Source organism: Vitis vinifera, chromosome 12, assembly GCF_030704535.1.
Source record: "Vitis vinifera cultivar Pinot Noir 40024 chromosome 12, ASM3070453v1".
Taxonomy (NCBI): Eukaryota; Viridiplantae; Streptophyta; class Magnoliopsida; order Vitales; family Vitaceae; genus Vitis; species Vitis vinifera.
The window spans coordinates 853,545-872,268 of record NC_081816.1 but is presented as its reverse complement, the minus strand read 5'-3'; the positions used below and the strand labels follow the sequence as shown (position 1 = coordinate 872,268).

Below are 18,724 nucleotides of genomic sequence, written 5' to 3'. Positions count from 1 at the left end.
CATTAACTAATCCTTTAAGGTCTTCTAGTTGTTTTTAAAGAATCTTTTGAAATTCTCCAAACGTATTTACGTTCTTTTGAACTCTTTCTACAACTTTCTGTTAGAGAACATCAATCTGTTTTGAAAAAATATTTAGATTGATAATTCTCCTAAAAACACTTTTTACTTAAAAGACTTCAACTGTGTTTATAAGTGATTCTAGAAAGCGTTTCTAGCATTTTTAACACTTTAATGATAAAAATTTTGAAGTATTAAAAATATTAAAAATGTTTCCTATAATCACTACCAAACGGGCTCTTCAAATAAAAACAACATCAACCACACTCTAAGCTAATTTATCAAACATCCTCATCATCAAATTGATTTATCAAACACCTCTTATTCTAAGTATAATCCAACTTCCAGATTATATAGAATACTAGAAAAAAAAATCTAGTTACAAAGAACACCGGAAGAAAATATATAGTCATTCACAAAGTGGTAATGCTTTGCACAAGGGGTTTAAAGCCTTGCATAACGTGATTTTGGTAGGTTCTTTTTTCCAGGACATGTACCTGGCAGGGATCAGGCTCCAGCCCAAGCACAGCCCTATAGTGATCATGCTCCAGCCCTGGAGTGATCAGGCTTGGCCTAGACCCACAATTCTCAGACAGACTTAGATTCAAAATTCAACCCCACAGGCCAAATTCACACGTCTACAAAGAAACATGCTCAAGCCCAATTGAATTTCATACTACCACACAAAAGATTTGCTTCCACTACTCATTTGACGTTCTAGAATCATTTTATTTGATCACATATTTCTTATTAGATTTTGAACTTGTCAATGCTACAGCACTTCCACTGGAAGATCATATTTCATATCAACAGGATCATGAATGCGCCCTTGCCGTTTACTTTCGAGAGCATCTTTAAGTTGTTCACCCAGTCATTTAATGGAGACCTCAAACAAATAGCTTGTTTCCCCTCTAGCTTCTACAAATTTCTTTACAAAGTGGGTTCAATTCTAACTCAAGTCAGAGAAAAACTACTACCCTCCTGCAAGTTCTTCCCCAAGTTGATTGGGCACATCACACACATTCCAGCAGACCCCTTTTGATCTACCTTTTTGACTTTGTTCACATGAACATTGTGTTAAGCTTCATCGCAACAGTATTGTACATAGATCTAGTGGGTAGAATATCACGTGATTCATGACATAGGATTTTTCACAATCCAAAATTAAAATATTCTTCCAATATTTTACGTTATAGCATCCTTTTTTTTTTCTCAGCCAAGCTCCTAAATTCCAACACCTTCATACCCTTGTTTGTTTCCAACACTCAGGCAGGCTGCCTGATGCTCTGGAGAAGCCATAAATATTTAACTATAATCATAACATGAATTAAACTAGAAGATATGTAAGGGAACACGTATCATACAGGGTCAAGACACGGTTGTTGCAGAATTCATACTGTATTGAATGTATTTCCCACCAACACCCCCATTAGACAGTTTCAACGAGGCTCCAGAAAAAAGCTCATACCCAGAACAAAAACATAAATGGGCTGATATATTCATCAAAGTTGATGCCAGATGTCAGACCAGTAGTTAGGATGAAAATTCAATCTTAAATGTCAAACTGCTGCTGCAGTCAACTACTCATCTAGCTTGTCCCCCACCTGTTACAATAGGAGAAAGGTCTTGTTAAAAGCAGAAATACCCAGTAAAGATTAACTTCTACATTCATTACAAGAATATAGATAAGAAAGTACCTCAGTACTCGGATCCTCTAATGCTGCCAGCCTGCCCTTGCCCTTAAATCATGAACCTACAAAACCAGCTGCTCCAGATATTACCAAAAATTTGAGGACATGTTGAGAATTTACCAATCAGGTCCAAAATGGTAGCCCAACTTTCGCACAAGCCAACAGGCACACATGCACCACCAATCATTTCTCAAGGGACCTTTGACAACAGCACAATTAAATCATCACGTTAGTTGGTCTGTGTATTGAACCTTGAAATCATTTTGATTTGCATCTCTTTTTATTTACAGTTATGCACTGCATGTGATGAATGCCTATTATGTATGACTGGTCACTGTCAAATTCAGATAATCATAAACACAACTATGAGAGGATGGTTAGGTTCCAATTTGGACATGGATGAACACAGACATTTCTTGAGTTCAGGGTTTAGTTCCTGTCCATAGCACGACCAGTTCTTACCACAGGATTAAAAGATCCAAAGACTTCAATTGAGAATCATTTCAAAAAAAAAAAAAGGAAAAGGGGGGAAACAAAGAATACAAAGTGTATCAAAATTACATACCAATGTCAAGCATGATACATGAACTGTGCCTCCATAACAAATCCTTGCTTGAGCTGACCTATGAATTCTGACACTTCAAAATTACTTTGAAGTTCTTAGCTACCTATTTTTCTGTTTGAAATCCTTTGGACCAATAAGATCTGGAAGACATGCATTCATCTCCTCCGATAAAGACATTGCTAGCTCCACCTTCCCCATCTTCTTTGAATAATTAATTAATGATCGGTAAATATAGATAGATGGACAGATCTGCCCTTGTTTCATCTCAGAAAAGAGTCTCAGTGCTTCCTCAAGGTTCCCTGACTGACCAAAACCCTCAATCAGCGCTCGGTAAGTTCGCAAATCTGGCTTGAGTCCATTCTCACCCATTTCTCTAAAAAATACTAAGCACAAATCCAATCTCCCAACCTTCTGCAAGCTGTTTAATAAAGTATTATATGAAATAATATCTGGGGCAATATTGGCCACTTTCATGGAGGAAAACTCATGCAGCATTTCATCCAGCCTGCCTGCCCGACCCAAGAACCCTAGAACAGTATTATATGTGATCAAATCTGGTTTACATTTCAAACTCTTCATGTGGTCAAATATGATCAGGGATTTCTCAATCTGCCTACACTCAGCAAAGGCATGGATGATCCTGTTGAGAATCGTTGCATTTCTTGGAAAGGTTAATTCTGATACTTCTCTCACAAATTTGAGCAGGACAGAATCATCGGTCTTTGTAAAAACCTTGGCAACATTGAAATAAGAAGTTGAAGACAAGGGCTTATTGGACACCAATAGATCCTTAAAAATCTGAGATAGAAAGTCAATGGCATTTGCTTCACTTGCTGCTACCAGAAGGAGATTATATGCATTAGGACTAAGGAATATGTGTTTATCATGCAAGGACTGCATGAACCTAGCAGCAGCTGAAGGATTCCCAGCTTTCAACAATTTATCAATGTAAGTAGTACAAAGTTTCTCACTGGAGAATTTTGGAGACCTTTCTATATCAGAAAGAATTTCATTCAAGAATTCATCTGGCACAACCTCTTCATCAGGAGAGGCCTCTGTTGCTAATGATTGATAACTACCAATAGATTTACTCAGAATAGCAAAGAATGGCAATATCCAGGAGACATCATCTGGGATAGCTGAGATAAAATTCTGCATTAGAAGTATAGTCATTAACTGTAAAAGCAACAAAGCACAATTCAAACAATTAATTTGCGAGAAGAAAAAGGAGTTCAGAGTGAACGCAGCAATGTATTTATGTTAACTATGAACTATTGTTCATTAATTCTATTTCTTGGTTTTCTATCAAAATTCAGAATCATCACTCAAATTCACAGACAAGAACAAGGATGAAATTGAATTGCATATTGGGGTATTAATCAAGTTGAACATATAAATCAAAGGGACAATTGTGTTTTTGACCCAGTTGGGTCCAAAAATTAAGTTTTGGTCCATATAAGTTGCATAATTGATGAGGAGGATATAAAATATAAAGAGAGCAATATACCCTTCAAAACTATTTTCTACCACAATGTTTGACAAATTTTTTTAACTTAAATCTTTTTTTAATAATTATTCTAAAATTTATTATTTTTAGAAAACTATTTTAAAAAAAATATATATTCTAAAAATATATCATTTTTAAAAAATAAATTTGACATATTTTTAGTTATTTTTTATATACACAATTTTAAAAATATATACTTTCCAAGATGTTTGATTTTTAAATAATAATAATAATAATAATTTATTTTTATTTTTTTGGAAAAGGGTGTATTTTTTTCCAAATCACTAAATTATATTGAATTTGATTGAAGTTTACAAAAGGAATAAAAATAAAATTAATGTTTTTCTACTTTCTTTTTTTTTTAAGTCAACAAAGGTCATTTATGAAAAGATAAAAAATTCATATCATTCTTCTCAATTTTCACACTTTCTCTAGGTCTTGGGTTTAAATAGTGAACTTATATGGACCAAAATTTAATTTTTGGGTCCAGCTGGATCCAAAACACAATTGTCCTAAATCAAACCCAAGATTGGCTCAGGATTATTATTGTCAGTTCCAACAAACATCATCTTGTTGCCAATCCAATTAATGGTGCTTACAATTTGGAACAAGAGTAAACCAAAAGCAAGAAGAGCACACAAAATTAGACTTCATCATCACCTCCAACCACTCCAAGTCCCCAAAAGCCTATTCCATCAAGCTATCTTCAAATGGATCACATCAGGCAAAGAGGCATAATCCTCCACAACCTTTTTCCTAAAACATCCAGCCAACTATGTGAAAACTCTTTCAAGGAATAAGGAAAAGACCCTCTATTTTGTGGTGGGGGTTGGTGTTCTAAGGAAGTGAGGGGTGGGTATGGTGTGGGGTTGCAAAAATTTTCTTATCATCCTCGATCCTGTGTTTATTTAGTATCAGAGCCATTTACTAAGTTTATTTTCAAATTGAATTTGCCATTTATTTTATGAATATTTATTTAAGTTGCAACTGCTTAGCGTTGGTCAGCCCTTGTAGCCATGGTGGCGTTAGGTGTTCCCGTCGATGGTCCCACTAAGTAGCCTTCTTAAACAAAGAAAACATAATTCAAAATGTCAAATTTGCTTGGAAATCTTCGTTGAAGTATAAACATGATGGAAAATGATCTCAAAATGATAGAAGAAAATACTTCAAAGTTTGAAAATCAATTTGTTAAGAGAGAGAGAAGAAAACCTTGATTCTCATTCATGTAATGTCTACTTACAATTGAGAAAATATATATATACAAGGCTAGGAGTCCTAACTACCATACATATGACCTATATTAAAAAAAGGAAAGATTGTACACTATAAATTCATTATATTCAACACTCCCCCTCAAGTTGGAGCATATACGTCATATGCACCAAGCTTGAGGGGGAGTGTTGAATATAATGAATTTATAGTGTACAATCTTTCCTTTTTTTAATATAGGTCACATGTATGGTAGTTAGGACTCCTAGCCTTGTATATATATATTTTCTCAATTGTAAATAGACACTACATGAATGAGAATCAAGGTTTTCTTCCTTGGCTCTGATACCATGTTAAGAAAGAGAGAAGAAAACCTTGATTCTCATTCATGTAGTGTCTACTTACAATTGAGAAAATATATATATACAAGGCTAGGAGTCCTAACTACCATACATGTGACTCATATTAAAAAAAGGAAAGATTGTACACTACAAATTCATTATATTCAACACAATTGAATGTATCAATTGATCTTTCAAAAATTTTTGCCAAAAACAAATATTTTCTTCAGAGTAATCCAGACAAAACTCGAAAATTTTATGAGTTTATTCTAGTTGACACTGAATCTATAGAGATTTCTCACGTTCTACAGATATTTGTTATTCAAAATGCAAAATTTTCAAAGTGCTTACTCATAAAACGTGGGGTCAGTCCCCTGATACTCACAAAATGTTTTCAGAAAATTTTAGGCCAAAGTCCTATGATTACTATGATTATATGGACGTCTAGTACTTTACTTTTTATTTTCGTCCCTTTGATCACTCATGGTTCTTCCATTGGGGGGATGAAATAAAAAATCGAAATGATTTTCCAAATTGGTTTCAAGAATGGTGGTTATTCTTTGGAGCCACTCAGGACATTCTTTGTCCTCAAATCAATGAAGGATTCTCTTACTTTGTTGAACATGGTAGTCATCTTCTTCCAGCTCCTTGTTCAAGAGTAATGTTCTTTCTTTCAAAATTTCAAATTCCATGGATTCTCTGTTGGGACTTTGTTCTCATCCAGATGATTTCCGCTCCTTTTCCTGCGCATTTGGCCAGGAAATTCAAAGTCAAATGGTGGTCAAGTTTTACCCCTTCAAATGCTCAACAGCTTCCCGCTATCCATCAATGGATTTCTGGGAAAAACATTTCTCCAAAGCCTTTTGATCTTCCTCCAATTCCAACAGATGTTTTGCTTCTTTCTCGAATTGCCTTTCCTTATGATAAAGAGTACATCAAGCATCTTAGACTTTTAAAGAAAAAAGCCTTAGAAACCTTATCCCAGTTCTCTGGTTCCGGTTATGATGATGATGATACTGCATCCTCTGCTTTTTTAAGGGATGTCAATGAAGACATGTGTCATGGATTCCCATACACACCCTTGGGTTGATGCATCCAAGACTTCATCAAATAATTCCATTTTCAAGTCTCTTCAAAAGCGCCAGATTGGGCTACTTGTCAAAGGATCGTTGAGAGACTCCACTCATGACAAATGTGCTCACGATTTTTGGGGTTATTCTCGTCCTAGCTTTTCAAAGCATCGTCAACTGCTCAAGCATCTCCAATCCAAAGGAATGGGCTTGCTCACATTTCAAACAGATGACAATGATGACAATTGTATGACTGAAGTTCACTACAATGACATGTTGATGAACAACTCAAATCCACAGTTCAAACTGCTCTTCAAAACTATGGATTATTTCAATGGGCGCCGAAACCGCCTTTCAAAAGTAAGGACAACTGTACAAAAGGACAGCAAACTTTCGGTGGATTAGAAAAGATTTCAAATCTGCGGACTTCAAAGGGTTTTAATCCCGTTTCAAAGAGTCTATATAAGGACTCCATTTCTTATTGTAAGGCATCAGAAATTTTAAAGAGAATTCTAGTGAGAGAAACTTGTGAGATTTCCCTCTAAGCCTTGTATTGAGAAGCTCAAAGTTCTCAAAGTTTGTTTAAAGCTTCCTTCAAAGATTGTAAGTTTTAAATTTTCAAAGTTCTTGTATATGTTCTTTCATTGAATGAAATTTCAAATTTCAAATTTAACTGTGCATTTGTTTTCATTGTGCATCATATTCATCTTCTCTTTCATCTTCTATTTGAAAGTCTAAGTACTTTATAGAAGTTCTGTCAAAGTTATCTGGGTTTTAAGAGAGACCATTGTGACTCCTCCAGATTTAACTGGGAGATTTCTTCAAAGTTCTAGAACCATGAGTAATCAAAGGGACGAAAATAAAAAGTAAAGTATCAGGCGTCCATATAATCATAGTAATCATAGGACTTTGGCCAAAAATTTTCTGAAAACATTTTGTGAGTATCAAGAGACTAACCCCACGTTTTATGAGTAAGCACTTTGAAAATTTTGCATTTTGAATAACAAATATTTGTAGAACTTTCATTCTGAAAGTGAGAAATCTCTACAGATTCAGTGTCAACTAGAATAAACTCATAAAATTTCCGAGTTTTGTCTAGATTACTCTAAAGAAAATATTTGTTTTTGGCAAAAAATTTTGAAAGATCTGGTTTCCCAGATTTTAAAATTTGAAATGGTTCGAGAACTTGTACCTTCAAAGTATGGACTTTATCCACATAAGGTTGGCTTTGACTTGAAGAGGCCTTTTGAGCAAAAGTTTCTTTGGGCTGAATTTTTGTTTAAAAGATTTTCTTCTATTCTTCTATGATGAATTTCTTTTCCTAGAAATTTGATTTGTTGTTTTTTCTTTTGAATTAAATTTACTTGATTGTCTATAGAGTTTAATTCTTTTATCTCTGGAGCATTTAGAAAATAGAAACCAATTTCTTGTTTTTCAAAAATGGTTTTGATTCCTTCTTTATCAACAGTTAGAGGATATAGAAGGCTCAAGAAAGGTGTTCCTAAAATCATTTCTTTGTTCATATCTTTGACAAGAAGAAGAGATATTTTGTAACAAATATTTTTATTACAAACATGAACATTTGAAACTTTGTATTTAACTTGAAGGGCTTGTTTATTTGCACCAACAACCCTTTGTAAAGTTTTTTCAAAATATCCTAAAGGAATCAATCCTTCTTGGATACAGTTAATATCAGCACCAGAATCAACTAATGCGATTATATCTTTTGAAAAATCAAGTTTGATAAAAATTCTTATTTTGATGTGCCATTTTTGTCTAATCATTTTTGTTAGTGTTTACAAACAATTGAGAAGATTCTCCTTCTTCTAATTGTTCTTCTTTTTTTGTTTCCTCAATTTGAATGTTTCCTTTTTCTAAGACTTTTAGTCTTAATTCTAAATCTTCATTTTGAACTAACATTGTATTAATTTGAAGTTTTATTTCACTTATCTCATGTTGGAGATCTTGTATTCCTACTGACTTAGGTTTACTAGAAAACTTATCTAACACAGTTTTTAGGCTGTAGTCATTATTTTCTAGACTCTTTTGGTTACTTTGTTTTTGAATTTCTAAGAATTTTTTAAAGTATTTCTTTTGAAGATTTGGATCAAGAATATTTTCTATGATTTCTATGAGAAAATTACTTTCACTAGATATCATATTAACCTGTTTGATTTGACATAGACAATTTCCTACGCAATCACAAGATGACTGGGAGGACAAATCACTTGAAGAGATCTCTTCAAGTAGAAGAAACTGGTTATCACTAGACCCAGAAGACTGGCTAGATGAATCAGACTCTGTTTTGATGAGATTTATCATTTGCTTTTTAAGACGTTTTCCTATGTCTAGGTCAACAATGATTTCTTTGACTTTGCAATTGGGAGTTATATGCCCCTTTTTGCCACATTTGAAACATTTAATATTTCCATTGTCCTTTTTAGAGCAATGTTTTTGATATTTTTTATTTGAATGTTTCTTATGTTTAGATTTCCTAGAAAATGGCTCTTCTCTAAACTTTGAATGTTTTTTGTTTGATTCTTTTTTCTTGTACTCATGAAATTTTTTATGTCTAGCCGAAGGAGGAAGAGGAATATCATACCCATATTGGGCACAGAATGATCCTAACTCTTTCTTGGCAGAATTGAAGTCCTTTTTTATGGTAGCATTGACTTTGATCAGAGAACAAAGATTTAATGCTTCATGGCTAACAAAATTTGCTAGCTGTCCATATGTCAAAGAATCATAAGGGATTATACCATTGTACATCTCTTTAATCCTTATTTGAACCTTTTGACTAAAAACCTTTGGTAACCCATTTAGAAAGCGTTCTTTCCAATAGGGCTGGTTACAATCTGTTCTTGAGTGTACTTTGGCAAAGTATACTTCCTTATACCACCTGTAATCACTCAATTTGTCACAGTGTAAATTTTGAAGAATCTCATAACTTCGAGATTGAAAGGAAAGAGGGTCTCCTAGAAAGTATTTGGTTATGACATAGATTAAAGTATGAACCGCATTAGGGTTTCCACTTTCATCTACACTCTTTTGGATGAATCTCCTTTCTTCATCTGTGGGAGCATTATCCCACCATCCTTTGAGTTGTCCAATAAATCCTGCAATTAAATGAAAGCAGATTGTTAGATCGAGGTTTCCTCTTGATTTGTAGGTTGTGGTCCTGGAGAATATTCAAGACCTGATGATCACTAACTCCATCTATCTTCCATTCATGGATGTCATCTCCATCATACTTTGATTGGACTATTCGACTTCTTTCTTCATATTGATGATCAGGAGGTGTGGGTCTAGAATAGAAATTCCTAGTCCTACTTTGCTGTTTGAACTTATGAGCAATCCTATTTATCTGAGGGTCCTTATCCTCAAATAGTGTATGTATCTCATCTACATTTTCAGGAGTGATTTCTTCTATCACATTGATTGATTTTGTATTCAAAGATGAGGCTTTATTGGAGAGATCTAATTGTGCAATTTTACTTGTTAAAGTTTGAAGTAAATCCTGTTGATGATGTGAAAATTTAAGCTTATGATTCCCTACCTCCGCGCGTTTGAAAATTGGACAATTTTTATCTAGATTTCTATCTAGAAAGTGGGGTGTAACTATTTGTCGTGAAGCTTGATGATCTTCTAATCTATCCTCAATTCTATCCATTTGTGAGGAAAGAGTTCCTAAGATTTGATTTGTAAAGTTATTTTGTTGTTGAAGATTTTTACAATCTTTTAAAGTTACGGATCTTCTTTAATCATCTTTGGGATTTATGATTTTGAATGGAGAAGCTATTACTTCCATGTTTTAAGCAGTTATGGTGACTTCTTCTAGAGGAGGATGATTTGCAACAATGGTTTTGGACGCAGTTTTCCAAACTTGTCCCTTTTGAATAGTATTGACTTCTAGGAAAGGATATTCTATATTATTGTTTGAAGCGTATATCTCCAAGTAAGTGAACATAGGAATATTGATTCCATTTTGTTCCATACTCTTATACCATTCTTCCCTAAACTTATGTCTAGTTTGAGTGGTAAGCTTTGTAGAGAAAAACCATTCTCTTTTTTCCCTATGTTTTGAAAGATGAAACTCTTTGCTCAAGTATTCCTTATCTATTTGAAAAGGTTTAGTAACGTCATCAATAACCATTAATTGATGAGGTTCATTGGGAGGTAACATTTGAGAGGGTGTTGGAGAAGTTGGAAGAGAAGACTCTTGTTTAACATACCTTGGATAAGGAATGTTAGGGGAAAAGTCTACATTATCCAGTTTGACAGATGGTCTTCGAGAATTCACCTCAAAAGAATGTCTTGGAGGTGAAGAAATTCTACTCCCATGGACTGAGTCTTGAACAAAGATTCTGCTACTCTGTCCCATTTCTTTTGGAGGAAACTGGATGACAACATTCCCTTTATCATCTTGTGTGATAAAAAGAGGCTTCCTATTTTTGATAGGTTTTGGAAGAGCTAATTGGTTGAAGTTCCAAGTATTTGAATGGGTTAGAGATTCCCAAGGGATCTCTAAGGGTGCCATCACCGTAGAGTGTTCTTCATTGGATTGGAATAAAAGGGTTTTCCCTTTTGTAGGCTTCAACAAACACTTTGCATTTACTGATGTGGTCATTGCCTTATAGTATATTCGATATACTATACGAATGTTTTTGGCTCTAGGATCCATATCATAACCTTTGGTTTGAACATTTAAAGTTAAAGCCTTTTGTATGGATAAATCATCAATACAACTTAACTCTAGGTCAGGAAAACAATTGAAATAAACAGGGCCATGTGCCATGTTTGATTTTATGACTCCTAACAAGGAATCATCAAAGTTATTGTGTCTTGCATCTCTGAGACAAGCACAAATTGGTTTGTTTAACCCTAGTCGAGTTAAAGGTTTGATTACCACTTGAATGGCTTCTATATGTATGATTTTGAAATTTTGTTTTCTTAAAATTTCTGTCTCTTGGATTTAAAAGTTCTATAGTTTCAGTTTCTGATCCTATAGAATGTGTATTTTCAGACACTTTGATTTTGTAAGTTGCTCTAAAATCAAAAGTTCCTCTTTGATAAATCTTATGCTTTTCTTGCCAAGGCATGTCCCAGTTTTTGATATATTGTTCTAGAGCATCAATTGATACATTCAATTGATTTTCAAACTTAGAAGTATTTTCTTCTACCATTTTGAGATCATTTTCCATCCTGTTTATACTTCTACTGGAGCTACTTCTACGAAGATTTCCAAGCAAATTTAACATTTTGAATTATGTTTTCTTTGTTTAAGAAGGCTACTTAGTGGGACCACCGGCGGGAACACCTAACGCCACCATGGCTACAACGGCTTACCAACACACAACAAGGGCTAACCAACGCTAAGCAGTTGCAACTTAAACAAATATTCATAAAATAAATGGCAAATTCAATTTGAAAATAAACTTAGTAAATGGCTGCTCTGATACCAAATAAACACGGGATCAAGGATGATAAGAAAATGAACATAAAAGAAACACTCTAATTTGAAAATCAATTAGAACTTTGAAGAAATCTCCCAGTTAAATCTGGAGGAGTCACAATGGTCTCTCTTAAAACCCAGATAACTTTGACAGAACTTCTATAAAGTACTTAGACTTTCAAATAGAAGATGAAAGAGAAGATGAATATGATGCACAATGAAAACAAATGCACAGTTAAATTTAAAATTTGAAATTTCATTCAATGAAAGAACATATACAAGAACTTTGAAAATTTAAAACTTACAATCTTTGAAGGAAGCTTTAAACAAACTTTGAGAACTTTGAGCTTCTCAATACAAGGCTTAGAGGGAAATCTCACAAATTTCTCTCACTAGAATTCTCTTTAAAATTTCTGATGCCTTACAATGAGAAATGGAGTCCTTATATAGACTCTTTGAAATGGGATTGAAACCCTTTGAAGTCCGCAGATTTGAAATCTTTTCTAATCCACCGAAAGTTTGTTGTCCTTTTGTACAGTTGTCCTTACTTTTGAAAGGCGGTTTCGGCGCCCATTGAAATGATCCATAGTTTTGAAGAGCGGTTTGAACTGTGGATTTGAGTTGTTCATCAACATGTCATTGTAGTGAACTTCAGTCATACAACTGTCATCATTGTCATCTGTTTGAAATGTGAGCAAGCCCATTCCTCTAGATTGGAGATGCTTGAGCAGTCGACGATGCTTTGAAAAGCTGGGACGAGAATAACCCCAAAAATCGTGAGCACATTTATCATGAATGGAGTCTCTCAACGATCCTTTGACAGGTAGCCCAATCTGGTGCTTTTGAAGAGACTTGAAAATGGAATTATTTGATGAAGTCTTGGATGCATCAACCCAAGGGTGTGTATGGGAATCCATGACACATGTCTTCATTGACATCCCCTAAAAAAGCAGAGGATGCAGTATCATCATCATCATAACCAGAACCAGAGAACTGGGATAAGGTTTCTAAGGCTTTTTTCTTTAAAAGTCTAAGATGCTTGATGTACTCCTTATCATAAGGAAAGGCAGTTCGAGAAAGAAGCAAAACATCTGTTGGAATTGGAGGAAGATCAAAAGGCTTTGGAGAAATGTTTTTCCTAGAAATCCACTGATGGATAGCGGGAAGTTGTTGAGCATTTGAAGGGGTAAAACTTGACCACCATTTGACTTTGAATTTCCTGGCCAAATGCGCAGGAAAAGGAACGGGAATCATCTGGATGAGAACAAAGTCCCAACAGAGAATCCATGGAATTTGAAATTTTGAAAGAAAGAACATTACTCTTGAACAGGAGCTGGAAGAAGATGACTACCATGTTCAACAAAGTAAGAGAATCCTTCCTTGATTTGAGGACAAAGAATGTCCTGAGTGGCTCCAAAGAATAACCACCATTCTTGAAACCAATTTGGAAAATCATTTTGATTTTTTATTTCATCCCCCCAATGGAAGAACCATGAGTGATCAAAGGGACAAAAATAAAAAGTAAAGTACCAGACGTCCATATAATCAGAGTAATCATAGGACTTTGGCCTAAAATTTTCTGAAAACATTTTGTGAGTATCAGGAGACTGACCCCACGTTTTATGAGTAAGCACTTTGAAAATTTTGCATTTTGAATAACAAATATCTGTAGAACGTGAGAAATCTCTATAGATTCAGTGTCAACTAGAATAAACTCATAAAATTTCCGAGTTTTGTCTGGATTACTCTGAAGAAAATATTTGTTTTTGGCAAAAAATTTTGAAAGATCTGGTTTCCCAGATTTTAAAATTTGAAAAGGTTCGAGAACCTGTACCTTCAAAGTATAGACTTTATCCACATAAGGTTGGCTTTGACTTGAAGAGGCCTTTTGAGCAAAAGTTTCTTTGGGCTGAATTGGAGGAAAAGTTCCAAGAACATGGAACCTATTTGGGTTTTGAGAATTGGGCTTTTCTGGATGGTTTTGGGGCATTGCATAAGAGGACTTTGAAGTTTTTGTAGCTTTGGGCTTTTGATAGCTCATTTTCCCTGTAAAAACTCACATGAGAGAAAATCAGGAAGAGAGTTTGAATCACCTTTGATAAATTCAATTTCAAAATCAAATACAGACAAGATAGCTTGCCATCTTGCAAATATGTGTTTTGAAACAATATTTTGAACATCCTTTTAAAGAATTTCTTTTGCACTTTTACAATCCACTCTGAGAAGAAATTTCTTGACGAAAACACCTTCTTGAAATTTTTTAATGCATGAAACTATAGCCAAAATCTCCTTTTTGATAGTTGAATAATTTTCTTGGGGACCACTCCATATTCCAGAATGAAATCGGATAATGGAGATTTTATTTTGAAAATCTTGTTTAAGTATGCCACCATATCCTAAATTAGAGGCATCTGTCTCTATAATAGGAAAGGCATCAAGGTGGAGGATTCCTAAACAGGAAAGACTCTTAACCTGAATTTTGACCAATTTGACTATGTCTGTGTGTTCCTGAGTCCAAGGCTTTGACATTTTCTTAAGCCTAGAAAACAGAGGTTTGATTGTGGTTCTAAGGTTAGGGTAGAAGTCTGACACATAGTTTAGACTTCCTAAGAACCTTTGAAGCTATGTTTTATCCTTGATTTCATCAGGGAACTTACTTCCAAATTCTATTGACCTTTGAATAGGTTTGATAGTACCCTGATAGATTTCAAATCCTAGAAATCTAATCTTGGTTTGGAACAGTTTGATCTTAGGAGCAAAAATAACAAGACCATTTTCTTTTACAATTTTTTGAAAGGTTTCTAAGTGTTTGAAATGTTGTTCCAGAGAATTTGAAAATATAAGAACATCATCAATGTATACTAAGGAGAAGTTAGTATAAGGATTGAAAATGTCATTCATTATATTTTGAAATTCTAAGGGAGCATTTTTCAAACCGAAAGGCATTACATTCCATTCATAATGCCCAAATGGAACAATGAATGCCGTTTTATATCTATCTTTTTCATGAAGTTGAATTTGCCAAAATCTAGATTTCATGTCAAATTTTGAGAAAATTGAAGCATTATGAAGGCGGCCAATAAGGTCTCTTTTGTTAGGTATAGGATACCTTATCCATTTGAGAACCTTATTTAAAGGCTTGTAATTGATAACAAGTCTAAGGGCACCTCTTTCAATTTCCGAAGGCTTTTGAACATAGAAAGCAACACAGCTCCAAGGAGATTGACTCTTTCTAATAAGATTTTTATTCAATAAATCTTTTATTTCTTCTTTGCAATTCTCAAGTAACTAAGTATTCATTTGAATAGGTTTTTCCTTGATAGGTAATTGAGTTTCATCAAATCCTTCCACATAGGGCAAAGATACTTTATGTTTCTTTCTATTCCAAAATGCATTAGGAACAGAAGAACATAAATCCTGTTCAATTTGTTTTTTAATCTTTTCAACCTTGATTTGAATATCTTTGTTTAAAAGATTTTCTTCTATTCTTCTATGATGAATTTCTTGAGGGAAATTTTGAAAAGATAGATGGTGTGGGGATGAACCTTTTTGTGTTTCTTTTCTCTCTTTATTTGCTTTAGCTGTTTTCAAGGATGCTTGGGTAAAAGATGTGTGGTGTTCCAATGAGGGTGGGGAGAGTTGGAGCTCGTACTTCTCCAGACCGTTTAATGATTGGGAGATGGATGAGGTGTGCAGGTTCTTTTTGGGCCTTAATGGAAAGAAAGTTCAGCAGGCGGTGGAAGATAGAGTGATTTAGAGAGAGACTAAAAGTGGAAATTTTTTTGTTAAGTCTCTCTACAAATCATTAGTCTCAGGCCCCCTAACCTCTTTCCCTTCATCGACCATTTTGAAAGTTTACGTGCAGCTTAGAGTGAGTTTTTTTGGGTGCAAAGCAACGTGGGGAAAGGCTCTTACCTTGGATCAACTTCAAAAGAGAGGATGGTCTTTAGCGAACAGATGCTACCTTTGTCAAAGGCACGAAGAATCAATAGATCACATTCTTCTCCACTACGCCAAGGCAAGGACTCTTTGGGCGTTGCTTTGCTCTCTTTTTGGGGTGCAGTGGGTGCTGCCAGCTACAGTTAAGGCGATGCTTTTGGGATGGGACGGGTCTTTTGTGGGACAAAAGAGGAAGGGAGTTTGGAGAGCAAGCCCATTGTGTCTTTTTTGGACGGTTTGGAAGCCAAGGAACAAAGTTGCCTTTTAGGAAGAAGAGTTGTCAATCCAAAGACTTAAGAATTCTTTTATATATTTCCTTTGGTCGGAGACAAAACTGTTTATAAAAGGTGGTCCTTCGACTTTAGTTGATTTTATTGATTGGGTGGGAACCCGTTGAGGGTGGGGTTCGGGCTGCACCTCCGTCCTTGGCATCCAGCTAGGGAGTGGGGGGTGTTTTCTTCTTTGTAATCTTTAAGCCGCTGCTTTGGCGGTTTTTTTAATACAATATTATCCTTTACTTATCAAAAAAAAACGAATAAGGAAAAGACCCCTGACCATCCAAACAAAGAGATTCCTAAGTCTACAAACTGCAAGCCATTCCACAATGCATCAGAACATGATTAGGCAACTCCTCACCCTGCTTGCACAGGAAACTGATACAGTTCTTTTTCATCACTTGCAGACTTTATTTTACTTATTTTGCCTAAAAGTGTTTGCTTTGAGAAATCATCTTAAGGAATTATGTTACTGACAGCAAAAACCCAGCCCAATCTTTCAGCAACCTAATTGAGACAAGCCAGGTGTGATCAATGTTATTTATTTATTTGACAGGAAAACAAAAAGATACATTAAAAGCACCAATCAAAAAGGGGAGGCACACCCTACGTACACAAGGTGCATACAAGAGGAGCCACCAAGACAAAAAAGAACCAGCACTGAATACAAGAACAATTAACAACCACTATCAATAATTTAGATCATTAATAAACTCAGTTGTGATCAATGTTGGCTAGTTCTACAATCGAAGATTTTAAAATTGGTTAATTTCAGAAGTATGCATCTGAACAAGCTTCTGAAAGCACCAAACCAACAATTTTCATAAGCTGCACTGTCTATTTAACAACCCTAAACCAAAAACTTTAATCCCCAAAAGAATTTCTGAAGTCACAAATTGATATTTGAACAAAACATGAACTACACTTCAAAAAAGCTAAAAATCCTAATAACTCAAAGCTAGAAGTTTGCCATGGGCAACATGCAATAAGGGCCCCAAGTCTACTAGCTCTAAAAGATAACTGTTCCTCAACCTCAGCCCAGAAAATTAGTTCATATCAACTTACTTTTGCATTAGCATTCATTGAGAATTTACTTGGGTAACCAAAAGAATGAGGGTAAAGATGAGGGAAAGGCAAAAAAGAAGAGTGAAGGAAAAGAACAAAAAACAAATTTGACCAAAATAAATTTTTCTTTGATCCTTCTCCAATTTATAAAGAATGAAGAATCTGAAAAATGCACAAAACATTTAAGCAATTCTCCTTTGACAAACCAAACCAAAGAATTTGACATTCCTTCCTATTTATTTTTCCCCTTACTCTTGTACTTTCCAAGGTGCAAACAAGGAGTAGCATTATATATGCTTGTACCCACACAAACACAAATCTTACTCTAAAAAATTAACGATTACAATAATCACCCATTATTAAGCCCTGGCCAGAAATTCCAGCGATGGCATATGTTTTCTTATGCAGCAAAACCCAGAGGAAAAGTTTCCTCTCCACCTATTGCAGGACCATATAATCGCTAAAGAGGTCCATGACAACTTAAAACAACTGTAGTGCTCTGTCTTGCTTCTCCTGTTGTCCAATGAACAATTGAGCTTATTAAAAGAATGTACCCATAAAACAGTTTCTATATTTCTATAAAATGGTTACTACTTTTCAAGCTAAACCTAATTACTTGGGCAGCTGTAAATAGAGCTAAAAGAACATGGACTTTCAATACTGTTTGAAAACCTATAGCTTTCTTTGTAAAACAAAACAAAGTCATCAGTCTTATCATAATGCCCGGGATTGAAATTCCACAACACAAAAAATTCTAAAAGCCATGATACAGGTAATTAAGTTTTGAATAGCCAAAAGAAATCCAAATTTCCATCGAGAAGGGAAAATATTCGCGTCGTTTCTTTTTCTGGAGAAACAAACGGAACCAGAAGTGATCGAAACTTACAGAATATCGATGACGCCTGGTTGCTGCGATGGGACCCAAATTCGAATGGAAACTTCGAAAGAAAATGGAGGGGAAAATCTTGGTGAAGGGCCTTGAAAGAGCTATCATGCTCGCCACTACGCCACTGATTCTAGGGTTTCAGTTCCACATTGCATCTGTTGTTTGCTCAGAGGCGTGTTTGGAAACTGATTTTGGTTCATTCAAGAACCTTTATTTCGATTACTCTTCCTTTGTTCCACCCTTATATGATCCTGCCGTGGCCACAATTTCATTAAGATTTATTCAGCCAATTCCATTATGATGTCCTAATTTTAATTTTAATTTTAATTTTTTATTTTATTTCATTTAGGTTTAATTTTAAAATTCATATTATTTATAATTTCCAACATGATTTTCAATTCCCTAATTTTTCAAATTATTTTTTAAAACAAAATAGTCAATATCATTATAAAAAATGTACCGATAAATGTTAATGATCTAGACAAAAAAAATCATAATTAGAACTTATAAAAAATATGTAAAAATTTTCATAACCAAAAGTTATATAGGGAATTAAAAAATAAAAATAAAAATAAAAACATAGCAAATAACTATGTATATAATTTTTAATACATTTTTATTATTTTGTATAGTTGGAAGTTATATAATGAATATTTCATAACCTAAA

The 18,724-nt window shown here is 34.5% G+C and overlaps 1 protein-coding gene across 1 annotated transcript; it reads right to left on the bottom strand.

Annotated features, from left to right (window-relative positions):
* Positions 1-1,168: 1,168 nt before the first annotated feature.
* On the bottom strand, positions 1,169-18,335 carry LOC100266136 (pentatricopeptide repeat-containing protein At1g11900). The gene is made up of 4 exons (XM_002279412.4): positions 18,058-18,335; positions 2,314-3,465; positions 1,755-1,947; positions 1,169-1,661 (listed from the first exon to the last, which is right to left on the bottom strand). The coding sequence occupies exons 1-2, from the start codon at positions 18,163-18,165 to the stop codon at positions 2,413-2,415; spliced, it is 1,161 nt and encodes a 386-aa protein (XP_002279448.2). The 5' UTR covers positions 18,166-18,335; the 3' UTR covers positions 1,169-1,661; positions 1,755-1,947; positions 2,314-2,412.
* Between the last annotated feature and the right edge of the window lie 389 nt (positions 18,336-18,724).